The sequence below is a fragment of the Festucalex cinctus genome, chromosome 1, assembly GCF_051991245.1.
Source record: "Festucalex cinctus isolate MCC-2025b chromosome 1, RoL_Fcin_1.0, whole genome shotgun sequence".
In the NCBI taxonomy this organism is placed as follows: Eukaryota; Metazoa; Chordata; class Actinopteri; order Syngnathiformes; family Syngnathidae; genus Festucalex; species Festucalex cinctus.
The window spans coordinates 29165203-29184508 of record NC_135411.1 but is presented as its reverse complement, the minus strand read 5'-3'; the positions used below and the strand labels follow the sequence as shown (position 1 = coordinate 29184508).

At 40.1% G+C, this 19306-nt stretch overlaps 1 protein-coding gene across 1 annotated transcript in view; it reads right to left on the bottom strand.

The window, feature by feature from the left end:
• The window catches only part of LOC144022855 (transcription factor MafG), a 36714-nt gene that overhangs the window by 9639 nt on the left and 7769 nt on the right, over positions 1-19306 (bottom strand). Inside the window, exon 2 of the mRNA XM_077528015.1 lies at positions 656-728. Within this exon, the coding sequence (XP_077384141.1) occupies positions 656-728 (73 nt within the window). The remainder of the gene's footprint in view (positions 1-655; positions 729-19306) is intronic.

The window sequence follows — 19306 nt, the reverse complement described above, 5'->3', positions numbered from 1 at the left end:
CAGCAGGGAATTTAGAATTGTGTTTCTACAGCATCTTCGAGTTCTCGGCAATTAATTCAAATGAGTTTGATTGAGTCCAGCCGATGTAAAAACAACGCCCCCAAATTTGACCAATCAGCCATGGTCATTGCAGCCCGCCCCCTCAAAGTTCCTGCCTGGCTCAGCAAGACCCTGCTGTTGAGGTAGTACTTGGATGCCCCCTGGGGAATTTAATTACCCTGGTAATTGTCGGTGGAAAAACGCTCAAACTGAATTCTACCAAGGTAAACTGAAATACTCCAAAAGTTCCAGCGGTGAGAAAACGCCTAATATCTGAAAAATCTGCAATATAGTGAAACCGTAGTAAGTGAACCGTGAAGAAGCGAGGGACCACTGTAAAACTGTAGTGCTAATTGAGGGATTCCCAATTTGTGGTGCATGGTGGTTTGGGGGGTGCATGCAAGATTACAACTGTGATGGCGAGCCACCCCCCTATAAATAACATGAAAGACCATAATTCCCCCTTTCACTAGAATGACTTGTCGAACACCATTTCCCCGGCATCCAACCAAAAGATCAACAATACTTCGTAACAGCAAAACCACCTCACGAACTTGCACTAGTGGGTTCAGCAGAGGAGGACTTTTATGCTGCTTAGGAAAAGGCTGTCTGGTACCTTTAAGGCCTTGTTTCCCTTGTTTGGAGTCGTCATGCCCCGAGAGCTGCGTCCACTTGTGCTGCTGTCTAGTCTGTGGAAAGAAACACATTTAAAAAAACAGACTTATGTATGTGCTTAAATAGCACCAAAACATTACAATCAAAGGTAATGATTGGGCACAACATTTGGACATTTAGGTGTCAATAATGCGGTGCCCACAGGCACTGACATGTTTTTAAAAGAACAAAATAACAACAACTCACCATAGTGGACATTGGGGCTTCCTAGTAAATTAGTTATGTTATAAAAATGATCATTTTTATATCAAACACTTTTTGAGGAATTGAGGAGAGATTGAGGAATATTGTTGTATATTTACATTTATCGGTTTCCTATACCTTGTTAAATCATTAACATGATCGGTGTCAGTCACCACATAGATGTGGTGAATGTAATTAATTATTAATAATAACTTTAAGGTAATTGGAGTACATTTCTTATTTCAAAAGTGTGCATGGAACTGGTAGCCATTCACAATAATCAGCATCCCAGAGGTAGCTCTAACTTTCAAAAAGGTTGATGAGCCCTGATTTAGAAGAATACAAGCCGGTAATGACTAATTAACACTTGTCTTTGTCATGTTTAAGCTTGGCCCGAGTCCCAACATTGTGGAATCCTTTCACAAATGTGTCTTTTTGCCTCTGTTGGGTGGCTCTGATACTACCCCGAAAGGTGGAAAAATGCTTGGTTGATTCGGTCCCCCAACATTCGAAAAATGCTGCCTTTAGCAATGGTTAGATGCACGACAATGTCAGGGTCTGGTGAAACAAAACCAAAATCCTGTCATTGTCATCCCAGTGCCACTCGTTGAATTCTACCCTAAAAGGCGGGAAATTGCTGGATCGATTTCATTGTCCGTTTCAGTGTCGTTTAAAGAAAACGGTGTGGAAAGGCACAAAATGCTGCTCTTTACAGGTACTGTAAACAGGGGCAGGAGCAGCCGCAACTGTGTGTGCTATCACAGCCGTGTGTGCGGCTGAAAGGCGGGACATTCTGTACAATACTTTGAGCTGATTGGACGATACGGCATCTTGTGCACATCTACCTAACTTTTGTTTTGACCAATCACAGCCACGGATGAAAATGCCATCTTCGTTCTCGTCACGATGACGTCACAGTGTTTACTGGAAGCAAAAATAACCGCTGGAGGCAACAAAGTGCAGCTAGACGTAAACAACGCTGGTTGTCTGTAGTAAATGTCGTCTTGTTGTCTTTTTGGTTTCCAGAACCGTGGACAAGCAAAAACTTGAAATTCTATCGCATCCCAGCCTCTGCCAGTCAGAGTAATCGCAGACGGCTGTGGTTAAACGCGATTTGGAGAAAGGACTGGACTGTCTAAGACTATCATCAACAATGGTCGTGTTTGCCTCGCACACTTCATATCAGCTTCAGCCTGGACAATGATTAAGATGAAGATTTATTTGTGACTGAAATTACTTAAATTAGTCATTATTTGTGGGATTCCTTTTACATGCACAAACTTACAAAAAGTCCCTATTTACATGCTACATGTGCGAATGCTAACCTCTAGCTAACCATACGTTAGCTATATGTTTTAGTTTTGTCGAGGCGAAAGCCCCCACAATGGTTCCGATAACTTCTTGTAAAATTTTTGTAGGAGAGGTACATGCCTCGTATATCCTCGTCTTCTGTCCCCGTCGTTGACTTGGCAGCACTTGCGACCGCACAACACAAAAGTCCTCGCTCAAGTATTCTAAATATTGAACATGTCCATTCAAGATGTAGTTAGTTGTAGACTTGTAATGATTTATACGCCTTCAGTTTATCTTTAGTATAAACGCTCAGTTTTCTATAAGGTAGATTTAAATGTCCGGCCATTGCACAGTGGGTAGTCCCGTTAAATCATCTATCCAGTGCGTCAGTGCGTAGGGGTCAGTAAATATCGTCCCATCAGTCAGAGTTAACTTTTTAAAGTAACATTCACGATCGTGCGGAGTCAGTTTACTCACATATTAACTCAAATGGCTGTTTTCCGCGTCCATTCCGATGTGAACTTTCTGTGAAAATATGGTGACCGGTGTTAGGACCACACGCCAGTGAGGTGTTTTTGCCTCCAGCTAAGCCCCGCCCTTTAAATTGTGTCACATTGTTTACAAACTTTGAAGGGGTCTATAGGAAGGGGAAAAAACCATAAACATCTTTACCAGCTAAAAAGGTACGAAGCGCATCTCGTTGTTCAACATTCAACAAGTAAACGGTGAGTAATTCTGCAAGAACATAATTAATTGCAGCGTCCATTCGTCCATGTTAGGTTTGTTTGTTTCCCACGGTGTCAGCGCTTCTTGTTATCTTCACAGCTGCATATCCCGCCCCAAACACAACGTCACCCGGTGAAAATCAACGGGCTCGGTACAAGATGTATTCTTCGGAGTTTGTGGACTCACAAATATCACAAGAATTCATCTTGCTGAGCAAGGTTATGTGTCAGCATAACCTTTTATCAAGTGGAAATTTAAATAAATACATAAATGAAAAGTTTCCTGTATCTCACTGAGTGACAAATGCATGCAAATGTAGCCAATTTGGGGTTTTCATCAGGGTTCATAAAAAGATTCACAAGATTTTTGCAGAGAGTGAAAAATGCGTGAACATGTTCAAAATTTCTTTGTAACAAGTAAAAACTGTCTGTGAATATCTTACAAATTCTGATGAAAATCCAAAATTCACTACATTTGCAAGCATTCACCGTTCAGTGAGATGCCAGCTTTATAAACCTTCAGATTTGTAAAAAGGCCAATGCCGATATTTGTCTAAATGCCAAATAACGGCACCCATAATTCGACCCGGCCGGTCGGTCTATCCCTATTTGAGCTAATAATTTGAAGACAAACAGGAGGTTGGGTGTCCTCCACTTTGTCTGCGCTGATACACATGCACACGCACCAACACACTTACAGCTGCATGGCCCTCTAGGTGCTTTACACTACATCCCACTAAATGCTGCATCAGCGACCCAGGCGCCTACCGCTGTGAGCCCAGCAAGCACATTGCCTCCGTAAGCTGATTTATGCCCGGTGGCATGTTTGCAACTAAGCAGACAAACAAATGCATGTCAAGGAGGGCGAAAAGGGGGTCCCTTTTTTTTTTTTTTTTTTAAAGAAACAAAAAGCAACAAAAGGAAAAGGAATCCCCAAAGACGGGGGATGCGTGCTTGTGGATTAGTCATCCTGTGCAGGCATGAACCTCAGCAACTGAAGGACGCACGCACACACAAAAAACACCAAGACTGCCCGCCTATTTCCATGGCAACAAAAGAAAGGGTGTTACAGGTGGGCTGCTCGGCAGAGCCAAACACAGAGAGAGAGAGAGCGAGACAGACGCTTGTTAAAAATGACCTGAATACGACACCATCACACAGGCTGGGGACATAACAGGAGGTCGCGCTGTGACTTGCATTCCTGATGCCGTCTACTTGGCAAGAAGTCCTCTGGCTCCTCCTCATAAAAGTGCAATGTTGCCCATATAAAAAAAAAAAAAGCCTTCCACATTCAAGGGGATAGCTGCAACTATCCTCAATGGCCTTTGTGGCGACTCATTTCCAGTAAGCATTTGGACCGCAGACGAAAAACATAATGGGATAATGGTCTGCCTGATGAGGCACAGACAATGTACAAATAGATGGAAAAGTACTCTGCTAATGTCAACTGGAAACAAATCTGACTTGTTCTTGGGACGTCACATCAGGGAGTGTTGGATAACATTGTAGGTGGCCACAGCTTAGAATAGGCAGAGCTCGCCCATGAGTACAGGGGTAGTTGGCCAGGCTGCGAGTCTTCAGCACGATGACCAGAGCCCAGATGCTCCATTCCACTGCCAGACAAGCAAAACCCTACTCATTCATATATTGTTGGGTGGAATCATTACATCTCCAAAAACAATTTTTAGGAAGGGGGGGGGGGGGGGATAAAATGGCATTTCGTTTTAGTTGTCCAAGTTGGCATTGTTACTGTATACTGCTATCATATAGGTTTGCACACAACCATCAACGCACCACCCACAAAAATCATGTTCAATCGCTAATTTAATATGCAAAAACATATTATAAACATTATCGCAATGTCCCTATTCTTAATATGATGCGATTAATAAGATCCACATTTGTCCCCAGTTTTGTACAAGGGTCCATATAAATTAAAATGTTTCACATTTTATCTTTTATCACTGTATTAAAAAAAAAGGCACAGCGTATGTTAAAGGTGCATGACGCAATATTGAGACAACTTGGAGTGTTAAAATAACCATATTTTTCACCCACACATGCTTTAAAAATTTTATAATGGAAAGGAGCCACTACTGTGGCCCAATGACCGTTGCCCCTATTTTCCTGGAGAGTCAAATAATGATGAATGGGCATGAAACTTAAGCTTTCTCCTCAGGCTCTTTCACGCTTTCTCTCTCGCTCCGCGGAAGCGCTGGGAAGGTGGAAGTGTTTGAGAGTGTTTCTACCAGACCGTGGGAAAAGACAAGTGTGTGTGACAGCGGATGTAAAAGTGTCAAAATAATAATAAACCAAGACTGCAGTGCAACCCTCCGTCTCCAGGTGGCTCCTATTGTTCGACCATCGGCCCGAAAGTTTGGCGACATGCAACGGGAGTTGTCCCCAGAGATGACTCTTACCCTGGAGGTAAAAATCTCCCCTGCATCCCCCGACCGGCGACCACGGTCAGAATATTAATCAGGAAAGGATAACACCTGTCAAGTGTGATAAAAAGTGCAAAACTGAAGTCGCGCAAGCATCGTGGGAGGATGTGGATTAATATTGGATCAGCGTTATTGGCGTAGGTCAGAGGTGCCCAAGTCCGGTCCTCAAGAGCCCCCATACAACCTGTTTTCCATGTCTCTCTCCTACAACGCAGCTTAATTCAATGATCAGCTCATCAGCTCAAGCGCTGCAGAAGCCTGATGCCGACTCTGATCATGAATCAGGTGTGTTGGTGGAGAGAAACATGGAAAACTGGATAGGGGCTCTCGAGGACAGGACTTGGGTACTACTGGAGTAGGTGGAAAGACCTGAGGATGAAACTGGGCCCACAGCTTGCTGTCTTTTTGCTAAAAAGGTAAGACCTCATCACGAAAATGCGATAGGGTCTATTTATGATGAGCAAATTCCATCCATCCATTTACTCCTCACAAGGTGCGCAGGGGTGCTGGAGCCTATCCCAGCCGGCTTCGGGCAGTAGGCGGGTTACACCCTGAACTAGTTGCCAGCCAATCGCAGGGCACACAGAGACGAACAACCATCCATACAGACAAGCACACTTAGGGACAATTTGGAGCGCCCAATTAACCTGCCACGCATGTCTTTGGAATGCGGGAGGAGACCGAAGTACCCGGAGAAGACCCACGCGGGCACGGGGAGAACATGCAAACTCCACCCAGGAAGGCCGGAGCCTGGACTCGAACTAGAGTCCTCAGAACTGGGAGGCGGACGTGCTAACGTTATTTACATTACAAAATATTTAATGTCTAATGTTTCACGTTTGTCCATCCACATTTTTGTAGCAAAAGAAAATATATAAAATAAGTTGTCCAGTGTTGTTGCAGACATTTCATTTCCTGTATCCAGTGCGGTCGCAGCTAAAAGCTTAATAGCCTTACTACTTAAATCTGCATTGTGGAGTTTCAAATGTTAATATAATATTACAACGTTTTCTACAGGATGCATGCTCGTCCAATGCCCAGATAAGTACAAAGAGCCCTGACCTTTTCTTTTCTTTTTTTTTTCTTTTTTTTTTTAAAATCAGCTTGTATCTTCCCTTCATTGTAGAGCGTTCGGGTTGAACGCTCACTCCACAGTTTCTTGGTTGTGTGGAGGGGTGGAAACGTGGAGGGTGACGTAAACCTGTCCCGTAGACATTTAGTGTTGGCGTACGACAAAATTGGAATGGAAACTGAAGAAAAACCAACAAACAAACAAACAAACAAAAAACACGAGGCTGACCTGTTTTTTGATTTTGGTCATTTGACATTATCAAACTGAGCCATGATTGGTTGTTACCTGTTTCTTGAGAATGTGCGATGTCATTTTCAATAGACAGCAAGTGGCAAAATTTGTCTTTAAACATATTAGTTGTACATGAAAAATAATTTAAACTATCACATTCATTATAGACAAATATTTTTTTCTTCTTCCTGAAAATGGCTAAATATAACTCAAGTATCTCCAAGTATTTTAGTGCATCATATCGGTAGGCACGCCCACAGCTTTATTTATATAGCATATTTCATACACAATGTACCTTTAAAAGCAATTGCAAAAAAAGGGTTAAAGACATTTAAAAGCAAAGTAAAGATATCAAAAGTAGCTTACTAAAATATCTCAAAGAGCATACAGAAGTGAGAACAAGATTTAGAAAGACATGATTTTAAAAATGCTTTCAACGACCTTAATCATAGGTATAGGAAAATAGTTTAAAACCAGGATTTAAAAGTATTTAAGCTTTATCTGTATGTTTCAAATCTTTATCCATTCATATCATTCACTCGGATTGATAATAAAGGATACAAGCAAATCACGGGAATGGATATTATACATAAGAGCAGAGAGAAAAAAATGCTTTTAAGGGTGATTTGGGGGCGGCATATTATACACAGGTGCACGTTAATTATTGGATTTCAGGTTAATTTTTGTGATTCTGTGATTAAAATGGCAGACATCCTGGGCTCCAGGCACATCATAGTCTGTGCTCCCAGTAACCAGACAAAAAGCCCTTAATACTTCATAGAAGCAAATGACTGATTACATCATCTTCCCCCAAACTCTTAATTCAAAGATCTAAGAGCTACGATTGATGAAACGATAAATGGTTTGGAAGAGATGATTCAGCGTAGAAGAAGAGCAGCATAGAACGGTGTAGAAGAAGAGTGGAGCAATGTGGTCAATGAAAGTGTGCTCGAAGCAGCCTTCGCTAAGTGCCTGTCTCCATGGAAACAAAGGCCAGATTTGAAGGCGACAAGGCTGCGGGAATTTGGACACCAGCATGCGGCCGAGGCGCACTGAAACTTACGTCATGTGGCAGACAAATTTTCCTTTGCAGAACGCAGCCTACAAATTTGGACACAGCCATAGACTTGTTTGTGAACGCTAATAGCAAAGGCAGTACGGTTGGGAATCCTTAGTATAGCTTGGTACAACATCGGGCTGTTTTTGTCACAATTTTGCCCCTTCCCGACAAGGACATCAAACGACCGACAATCTTATGACTTATAAGATTGTCTTATAAGATTATCTTTATGTTTGAGCTGTGTTAATAGTGGATTTGTCCAGATAATTGGGTCCAAAACCAGTTGGGGCTGACAATATTAAAAAATGAACATGTTCAATATTTACGACGAAAATCGGAGGTTCTCCCGAGTCAGCTGACTCCGCAGACTGTGACATGAACGGATCGTACCCAAACAAAGAAGCTCTCTGACATGACGAACGAGCGCCCTTACATAAAACAAATTAATATCACCTACCTAAAGTTCATCCATCCGTTTTATGAATACCAAATGTGACATGCTACGGCAAAAGGATCCGCATGTCGGCAGGACCAATCTAGAGATATGGACGATATTAGACAGTTGGACTTAATTTGTCCATTTTGGGATTTCTCCACAAATAGCCTCCATGAGGTTTCATTTCCAAGCAGCACAAAAGTCCAAATTGTAATATAAGTGTATAAAAATGAGCAATTATTGGACAGTATGCCTCATAACTAGGGGGCGTATTTTTAGCCTAGCTGGTAGCTAGCGCAGCTTCTTGCGCAACTGTTTAAAACAACCCAAATTTCCTAGTCTCAAATGTTATTCACAAATGATTTATATAAATGTTGTGAGGATAAGCGGATAAGCCACTTAATCTTATTTATGACCCGCACTTCCTGCGCTCAGACAAACCCACTCACACCGGCAACAAATACACAATAATATGTACATAGCCTATACTGTATGTAATTGCCTCGCGAGACTAGCTCAACTCGTGTTCGATTTAACTGCTTGTATCCTTCTTTAGCAAAGGTTTTGTACTTCAACAACTTACCTATTTTTATGTTAGTTCACACAATACACCTGCCTGTTGGTTGCATCTGTGATTTGCTTAATGTGCATAGTCAGAAGTTCCATGGAATTTCTGCCGTGATGATTATGGCGACACTCACTGTCCTGGTCATAATTCAAAATTAAAGAACACATACTGTAACTACTTTTTTAAATGTAAGTAATTGGTTTTCAGACTCTGAACAAGACAATTACACATACATGATGGCAGCACAGAATGTTCCAGAGTGAACATAATTGTGTTTGCTGTAAAGTCTTATTTCCGAAAATCCGATCACTGACAACATTGATCAATCGGCAAATTATGATATTACAGCCGATCACATACTTTGCGCAAATTGCAAAATATTGTTCGTTCCGATCCAGCCAATCCGATCGGTGTAAAGTCTACTATTTCACCCATTATTGTCGTAAAAAAAAACAACATCCAGAATTTCAATCTTGACTCAACATAATGGCACATGGCTCCCATAGAGTGAGGAAGAGGTGAAGTTTATTTTGACAGTGATGTCCCCAAAAAAGTTAATGAAGAGTTTGCAGCACCTCTGTATACGGGTGCCATCCCACCTTTGTTAAAGTGCTGATATTACCACTAATGCAAAAAAACTGCCAGGTCGACAAAGACTGAAGACAGAAAGAATGCAACTACTAAGTTCAGAATTGAGGACATGGAGCCCACCGCTTGGAGCCCAGGGGTCATGCAGAAAGGGACATGGACGGCTTTTTTTTTTTGTAGGCGCTTGCTGAATTTTTATGAATCGCCTGGAAGAATGCTGACAAATCAGCGCTGATTGCCGGTAGAGGAGAGACGTATCACACCCACAGGAGATAAAAAACGCTGAGTGTGGCCACCCAGGTAAAAAGAAAGGAGGGGATGCGATGGAAAAGAAGGCGGAGAAGGCGCGCATGGCGGAGGGGGAAGCGCATGCTCGACACATTTTGGAGGAGCTTGGGAAGAATGGGCAGCGGAAAGAAAAAGCACTGATCTCAGCAAGGATCTCACACACGCACACACAAATCAAAAATGCCAATTAGGAAGTGGTATTGAAGTGACAAGACGAGACAACCTTCAAAAATGTATGGACATTTCGTGGAGGAAGTTTGAAGCTCAAGGGAGAAAGGAGGCACTCTGGTGGGATATGAGAGGTTCGGCCTTGAGCAAGTGCGATGCTTTAATGATCTCATCCCAGTCATGGGATATCCCCAAAGATGACCGCCATTAGCTGGGGACCCTTTGTTGTCAAGCGTTGCACCGTGTGATGAATATTTATACCTCCAAGTCTTTCTTCAAGTTGGGGGGTGGACTAAAGATGCTCCGGAGGTGATTCTTCAAGGATACAAGTGAGGGGGTCTTTCATCAACACCTGTCTCAAAATGGCGGTGGCGCTGGGATGTTGTGAGGACTTCTGAATGTGTCATGCATGGCCGCTCAGGGGGGCAGCAGGGAGGAGCCATTGCCACTTTGACAGCAGTCTTAACAAGATTATTGGGACCAAAAGACAAAAAATAAAAAAAAATAAAAAAAATAAAAAAAAACATGAATCTACATCTCACACACACACACACACACACACACACACACACACACACACACACACACACACACACACACACACACACACACACACACACACCCAGACGCACACACACTATATGATGCAGCTTGTCTTCTGAATGCTAAGCAAGGTGAGGCTCGCATATCATCATCATTGTGCGCAGAGGCAAGCACGTTAAGGAATTGGGCTTGTCACCATTGATTCCTGAAAAGCATGAGTCCAGAGCACTCGTTTGGCCGGCTAATGAAGTGGGGGAAAAACAAAACAAAACAAAAAAAAGGCAAATAGCGGGGTATGCTGATCACACAACAGATTTGATCAACAGTTAGAAAACAAACATGATGTGCCACAAGCCAGCTCTGGCCAAAAATAGAGTATGATAAATCAATTAAAAAATGTACAAGTAATTTATTGTTTATGAATCAATCTAGCGGATGGAATAAAAGCGAATGAAGCCCATAAGAGCAAGCACATGGCGACGGAGGCCAGGAAAAACACCACCTACGGAAGAAACCTTAAACAGAACACAGGCCCAGTGGAGGCAATATATTGCAATATATTGTTGCGCTCTCTGTTGCAATAAATATATAGATGCACAGAATGACGACAGTATCAATTTAATCACTAATTTAGGGCGCTAAGAAACCAGTAGTTAATCACGCCATAATTGTATGATACGGTGCAAGTCTCCGACGTCAGTGGCTAGCTGCAGCTAGTGTTAGCATCAGAACGATTGCCTGGCTGCTATGGTGGCCTGAAGTGCATAATGCAAAAAAAGGGCTGGCAACAGTAAACCTGTGACAGCTAACTGGCTTGCTTTCTTCTTTTTCAATATCCTGGACCTAAGGCTACTTGGAATTCACTCTCCATGTATGTATGAAGGGAATGTGTCTTAAATTGTATTTTGTCTTTTACATTATAAAAAAATAATAATTAAAAAAAATAGAATTTTGAATTCATTTATTCTATAAAAAACCTTTGCCAATAAAATAAATTTAAAAATCCTCTCAACTCAAAATGTCAAATATACCGTATTTTCCACACTATAAGGCATTATAAGGCGCACCTTCAATGAATGACATATTTTAAAACCTTTTCCATATATAAGGCGCTACAGTAGAGGCTGGGGTTACGTTATGCATCCATTAGATGGTACTGCGCTAAAGGGAATGTCAACAAAACAGTCAGATAGGTCAGTCAAACTTTATTAATAGATTACAAACCAGCTTTCTGACAACTCCATTCACTCCCAAAATGAATAAACAGCTGTTTTATTATTTTCTCTGAGGTAAAGTATTAGTATTAGCTAGCGATCAAAGATGGTGCGATCTTCTGCGCATGCGCGTCACCGATCGCGCAGGGTCACCGATAGCGTCTAGACAGCGAGACCTGTTGCGGCTCAATATTGATCCATATATAAGGCATTATAAGACGCATGGTCAGCTTTTGAAAACATTGAAGGCCCTTAAGTGCGCCTTATAGTACGGAAAATACGGTAGCTGAAACACAGATTTATGCCATTAATACCTTATATCTGCCTCTTATTGCACTTAAAGTTGTGTTCCTAAATCCTAAATGGCTGTGTAAGACATTTTGAGTTTTTTTTTTTTTTTTTCAATTTAATGGACAAAGGTGTTTTATAAAATAAATAAATAAAGACCAGGTATTATTTATCTTTTTCTTCCCCATCCAAAACACGATTCGATCTGTGACTGATCCGATCCGAACTGTTGACTTTTATGATCCTTTACTGTCACTATCAGTACTTCATCTTTCCTGTCCTGCTTTGGGGGGTGCTAATCCCCTAAATGGCAGTAAAGTAGGCGGACACAGTGGTGAAGAACTTGTGTCGAGAGTAGTGCTGTCAAAGTTAAAGCATTAACTAATGAATTAATCACAAAAAATTATTGCATTAATCATGTATTAACGCAATTTAATCACACTATTAATTTTGACCGCAGATGATCCTTTAGCTGACAGCAGGTGGTTACGTTAAGGGTAGCACAGGTTGTGTTTGAGCAATAAACACAACTACATGCATTCAAGTAAATAATTTAATATATGTTTGCGTATGACATTCAGAATATTTGCTCATGTCAAACTATTGGGGTCATTTTACCCCCATTTTAAAATTATGCAAGGAATTAACTGATTAAAAAAAAAAAGCGGAGATGTGCATCCTCATAACATTAAATGTGGAAAGAATTAACACATAACAGGTGCTCTTTAAAACTGGAGGGCAAAAAATGTTGATTAATTAAGCGATTAATGGTGATTTATCAAAATTCTAAGATATAATAAAGCTGATTAAAAAATTTAATCGTTTGACAGCTCCAGTCTGGAGTCGAGACGCTATTGTCAAAGAACAGTCAGCAAGTTTCCACTGTCACTCACATACTGAATATCGTGATATATTGTTGAGAAAATTTCTGACAATATATAGAATATTGTACATATTAATTATTAATAACGATATTATTACGATGCATTATTATTATGGTGGACCACATGGGTTACATAACATTAAACAGTTAACTTCCCAGCCCATTTGAACTGTATCACAAACCAAAACAACAGCACGTAAATAGTAAACAGTCACTGAGATAAATGTGGAGATATACTCATGATGTGAACGAGGGGTAGAATTTGTGTTTAGGTTTAAGGGCTAGGTGTTTGGTTAATGGTTACGATTAAGGTTAAGGTATTTACTTTAAAATTCATATTTTTACCCCTTAAATAGCATAACTAGACAACACCAGTTGCATTCCCCCCATTCATATGCAGCGTCTCAAACAACACATCTGGCTATTCAGATCCTTATCGTTTGTCGTTTCCGCCAAATGCAATTATTGGGCATGTTGCAGGGTGTTTAGCAGCAAATTAAAAACAAGATGCCTCTGATAGGTCTGGTAGAGGAAGGACTGGGATAAAGTTGCAGAGAACTGAGAGGGAGGGAGAGCAAGAAAGTGAGACGAGAGCGAAAGAGCGAGAGAGAGAAACAAGAGAAAGGTGGGCTTTGCAAAAGGGGAGGGAAGCTATTAACTACTAACTATTCAGAGCGTGAAATAAGGGTGACAGAAAGAGGCAGGGGGGAAATCATTCAACTTCCAGGGATACACTAAAAGAAACACTCGGGGAGCGCAGGGGGGACACTACAGACAATTATGTATAATTCAATTATTAGGACTGGAATTATTAATAATAAAAATAAAAAAAAGACATAGTTTGATCCAATGTGCGAAATGTCACCATAATAAATCTTTATAAGTTTTAATATTTAATGTGAGTGTTTGTGAACATAGAAAATGCTTTTTTGTCAGTGTTTGTTCAAGGTTGCAAAGACGTTTGCAAACAGTTTTAATGGTTGCAAATTGTTTACCTTGTCATCAAGAAATTTTGAGCGAACCTTTTTCCAACTTTTTGCAAGCTTGAAGTAAGACTTATGAAAAACAAACATTCGTTACATGTGCACACTTGCAAGCATTCGCATCTTGGTGCGAGACCCCAATTAGGGATGGGAATAAACATTTCTGCAGCCTATTATTCGAGTGATTATCCTGAGTATTATCAAACAAAAATTGATTTTTTACTATAAATAACAATAGAAAATGCTGATGTGAGGTGAAGGTATTATTTTTGTCCACTTGGGGTCAACATGCTCACATTTTACACCTAAATATCTATTACTTTAAATGTGTGTGACTTTAAAAGGCAGAAACTGGTCAGCTGAGTATGAGGTGTATGCCACGGAGGAGGCGGGACTTCAGATTTCCCTAAGTCACACACCTACGTTGTTTCTAGTTACTGTTGCGATGTGATAGGCTGTGTCCCAAAACTCGTACTGCCACCCTTGTGCCCCTCAATTGTGCGTCCCCGTTAATGGGTGCGAGTGCGTAGGGTGTCTCAGTTCTCCGAGTGCGTCTCAGAGTGCTTCGGAAAACTGAGACACCAATAGTGCTGGCTGTTGTGACCTCAGGTTGGCACTTAGTCGTTAAGTGGCTAACAGAAAAAAAATCACTGTGAAGCTTCGAGGCTTAGAGACAGGACTTCTACTTCATTGTAATTAAATTATTCGAAAACAAAGAATCAAATTGATGTAGCTAAGAGTCATATCATGCCAAAAGGAAAGAAACAAAAGAGGAAGTAGAAACTGACCAAAATAAAAAGTCAAAAATGCTAGCGAAGCAAGGTTTGTCACTTGTGAGAAGCATATGGCAGTTAACGAATCTCTGGCAAGTGCAAGTGTAAGAAGCTAACGTAGCAGTTGATAGTCACTTTGCGACTACGTTTTTATGCAGTCAATATTCGAGTCAAGGTCAAAATTCCTGCTTCTGAAACACTCGGAATACCCCATTTACATGCGCAAAGTTATTCCTGTATACAAGGTCATTGTAATCAATTGGGATATCCCCAGGTAAACCGCAACACAGAGGCGTCATGACACAAATAAGTCATTTCCGCTTCTTCCTGCATCCAAAAACAACAACATCAGTACAACGGATAATCAAGAGTCCGGGGCCAATAGCAGTCATTTTTGTTTATGCTTTAGTGCTGGTACTGAGCAACCAGGAAGTTGGTGCTGTGTCGTGTCTTGAGTTTCGCCATGTTTGTTCACCTCAGCTTGTGTATTTCCGGTGGGTTGCGCACCAGACGTCACAAATGATAGAAGTACGGTAGATCCTACAAGATTCCTTGCAGATAGAATATGCGCAGAACATTAATGTTCCTTTCAATGGGGATATTCCGACATGACCAAATATTTGAGTTCACAAAAGTAACCCTGGGTTCTTATACAAGTTTTTAAAAACCAGAATATGAGCATATTTGGGTTTTTGCTGGCGTTTACTTGAGTACAACACATCAGTCACAGAAGACTAAGTTTACTCGTTGATGCTGGATGAAATGATGTGTATAGAGCTGGTCAGACAGCCTGTGTGATTTGGGGTATATTGTCAGAACAATTTTATTGCCGCTCCATCCACTGGACTCTTCAGAAACAAGCAATAAGCAATCTGCTGCTCGGCGACTCTTGATCTGTGCCATTTATCCTCTGAAATGAAGGTTGAAATCGGGGCGTTATTGCCACCTGCTGCATAATATCACACAGGGGGAAACACTTGTGATTAGACTCATTTATCAGCACTGATACTGGGCCACTGGCATCTGTAGCCTACATTTAGTTTGCCAAAGAGGGCTACAACTAATGCACACAGATTACTCGATTAATTGTAGTGTTACAAATAAATAAATAAATAAATAAATAAATAAATAAATAGTAGGATTGCGGTTTCTATAGACCACAGTTTGCGGGACATACAGTAGTTTCCTAAATGACATATATTATGGAAAACTTTATTTGCTTGCATTCAAATGCAGTCGTTGTGTCTCTGGAGTGCCTACCCATCCATTCAAGCGTGAAATTAAACAACCAAGTACAGCTATTGCTGAAAATGTGTCTGTGAGCAATCCATTCTGATTTTGCCGAATTGTGATGTAAAAGTGGGACTAATTTACATAATTAAGTACCGCCAACACAAACGATTTTCTCCGTCCATGGCCTGGCTGGAAACTCGGCTCGGCAAGATTTGTCATTTCCAAGAAAGACAGTGCTTCTCGATTATGTTCTGTCATGAAACCCCCCAGTAAGAATATCCCCCCCAACTATAAATAGTATCAGTTATCTATAAAATTGTTATAAGCTCACCTCTGCATAACACTGTATTAACGTATAAGAGAATAAAAAAAGCAAAAAATATGGACCAACTTACAACAAAGATTAGCTTTATTAACTGTAACAGAAAAGATTTAAAGTGCATCTGAAATTCAAAAATAAAATTAAATCCTTAATTAAACTATAAACATTTTATGACTGACCACGTCAAACCACATGATTCGGAAAAATTAAATTACATAAAATCAATAAATAATAATGCATTCAAACTGATCACCAACATTAACTCAGGAGCACAATATTAAAATATATATATATATATATATATATATATATATATATATATATATATATATATATATATATATATATATATACACACAAAAATATATAAAATAATTTGTGCTGATTTTTTTTTGCTGTGTGCAAAGCGCGCATGCTCAGTGCAAACAAAACCCTTACACCACCGAGTGAATGCTCCCTGCGCACACTCTGCCAATAATGAGAGTTCCACTGCCCCCTAATGTAGTGGAGGTGCAATTGCACTTTATTCTAGGACAGTAAAAAATATAAAAATAAAAAAAATAAAAAAGCATGTTCCCCGAGGTCAAACTCACTCCCCTTGATGGAGCCTTGTGCCCCCATGGGGGGGCCCAAGAAGCACTACCCAAAGACAACAACAAAAGGTTTGAAGCCATCAACAAAAGTAACCACCTAATGTGATTTATTTTATTTTTTAAGGGCTCTATTGCATATAAATGACCATTTAAAGAACAGCAAACCAACATTAAGTGCAATAATTTATTTTGTGAATTATTAGGCCTACTCATGTTGTCGTATAGGGCAGGAAAAGACCCCGGGTAAACGTGACTAAGCCATGTCTGCCATATAGTGTTGAATGGTGAGATTACAACTTAAAGAAGAGTCAATGCATATTAGAAAACAGTCAATGCATGTGACGGCTCATGTGGAACATTCAAGTCTGGACTATGTATATTAAAAAAAAAAAAAGAAAAAAAAAGTGACTCATCGCCCTCATGGGGGGGGGGGGACACCATTCTCTCTCTGTGATAATGTGTCACTTAAGTTATTCAAAGTGAGTCTGGTTAGACTGGTTCGCATTCACTGACGTTTAACCACAAAATTATGTTGTTTTCCCCCCTAGCTCATCAGCTGCTGCTTCTGTTTGCCAGCCGAAGCTGTTTTGTTAGTGTCAGCAGAGACTTCATCGGCCCACCTCCGTATGTGCCTGGAGGTCTCCATTAAATAAGAAGAATACAGCTCGGGGGATTCTGGGCCTTTGCGCTGGGAGAGGAAAGGGGGGTCTGCCGGCGGCTCACTCACAAGCAAGAGAAAAAAAAAACACACACACACACACACACAATAGTGCTGCTTGCACATTTACTAAAAACTGCCAGTTGTGGTGACCTTAGAGCAGGGTTAGGCAAACTCAGTCCTCGAGGGCCGGAGTAATGCAGGTTTTAGAGATTTCCCTCCTCCAACCCAGCTGATTCCCATAAACAGGACGTTACCAGTCTTATGCAGAGCTTGCTGATGAGCTGAACAAGCTGAACATATGAATCAGGTGTTTTGGAGAAGGGGAAAATCCAAAACGTGCAGGACTTCAGCCCTCAAGGACCGAGTTTGCCCACAACTGCCTTAGAGCTGCATTATAGCAGTTGTTATGTCATTCAAAGTGAAAAAAAACCAACATTTTTCCTCAGGTGCTAAAGACGGCGATTGCTATTAGGTGTCAAAGCAAATATTTTTGTTAGAAGTCTTATTTTAGTTGTGTACAGTAGTACACTCAATCAGATACCGTAAAACCTCGGCCTAGGGCTTGAGCTATCAAATATTTGTGTTAACTAATTGATTAATTATAAAACGTTATTGCATTAATCATGTATTAACGCAGATTAATCACTATTAATTTTGACTGCAGATTATCCTTTACCTGACAGCAGGTAGTTACATTTTTACATTTTTAAGCATTTAATAAATGTTTGCATATGACTTTGAGAATATTTGTTCATGTCATACTACTGTTTTTTTTTCCATTTTATATTATGCAAGTAATTAAGTGATTAGAAAAAGACGAGGCGGAGAGTGTGCAGTGGATCAAAAAATGTGAGGACGTCCTCATAACATTAAATGTTGAAAAAATTAACACATCAGGTGCTCTTTTTTTAAAATGCTTCTTAAATTACGTGATTAATCAAAATTCCAAGATGTGATTAATCTGATTTAAAAAAGATAATTTTTTGACAGCTCTAAAATATACACAACAGATTCACAACTGGATTCAAACAATTTTCAATTCAAAATTATTTGATTGACAAATGATTTCTGCTTCAATTTACAGATATGCACAACCTTGTCATGATCTACTCCAGTCTGCTTTGCAAGACAAAATGACAAATACAGACATTAAAGTGTCTTTTTTTTTTTTTTGTTTCAACATTTATTAATTTTGTATTATAAGTGCCTTTTTCCACAAAAACAGCATGTGGCTAAAAGTGCCTTTTCCCCTTTTTCTTCATTTCTAATATAAATAAAATCGATTTTGGGATATTAAATATCGATTCGATTCGATTAATAAATGAGAATCTCACACTCCTAGAAAGCATCATCATAAAATGTTGCTACGTGAACAGTAAATGATTTCATTCAGACAACTTAATTCAACTCGCCTCACCTCAACTCAACTCAAGCTTATTTATATAGCGCTTTAAAACAGCCTGAGCTGTCACAAAGCGCTTTACCGAAATGCACAAATAATCGGTGATCTATGTGGGCTAGAGGAATTAGACTTAGACTTGACTTGACTTGACTTGACTTGACTTGACTGATCCCTTTGGGATGGCTCCCTCTGGGAAATTTACATTTCCAGCAGCAATAAGAACAGATAATAAAATATATATTTTTTTAATTTCATCAATCAATAAATAAATAACGTTATTACACCAGAGATTGAATTAATAATAATAATAATAATAATAATAATAATAATAATAATAATTCAATCAATCAATCAATAAATAAGGTTATTACACCGAGATTGAATGAACGATTCAGTCATTCTACAAAATAGCTGTGCGGGTGGGCGCCTCCAATAAGAAACACAGACAGCCTAGCTGCATGTATACAGTTTGTGAGGTCACATCATGTCCCCCAAAAATACAACGGGTGTTCAAGTAACTTGCTCATCCTCCCCCAGAAGTTCTTCCCCCAGGGAAGTCAACCAAAAATATGGGCTCCCACTTGCTTGAAACACAGCATTCTGTGTGTGCATGTTGAATATTACTGCAGTTTAGCAGCAAA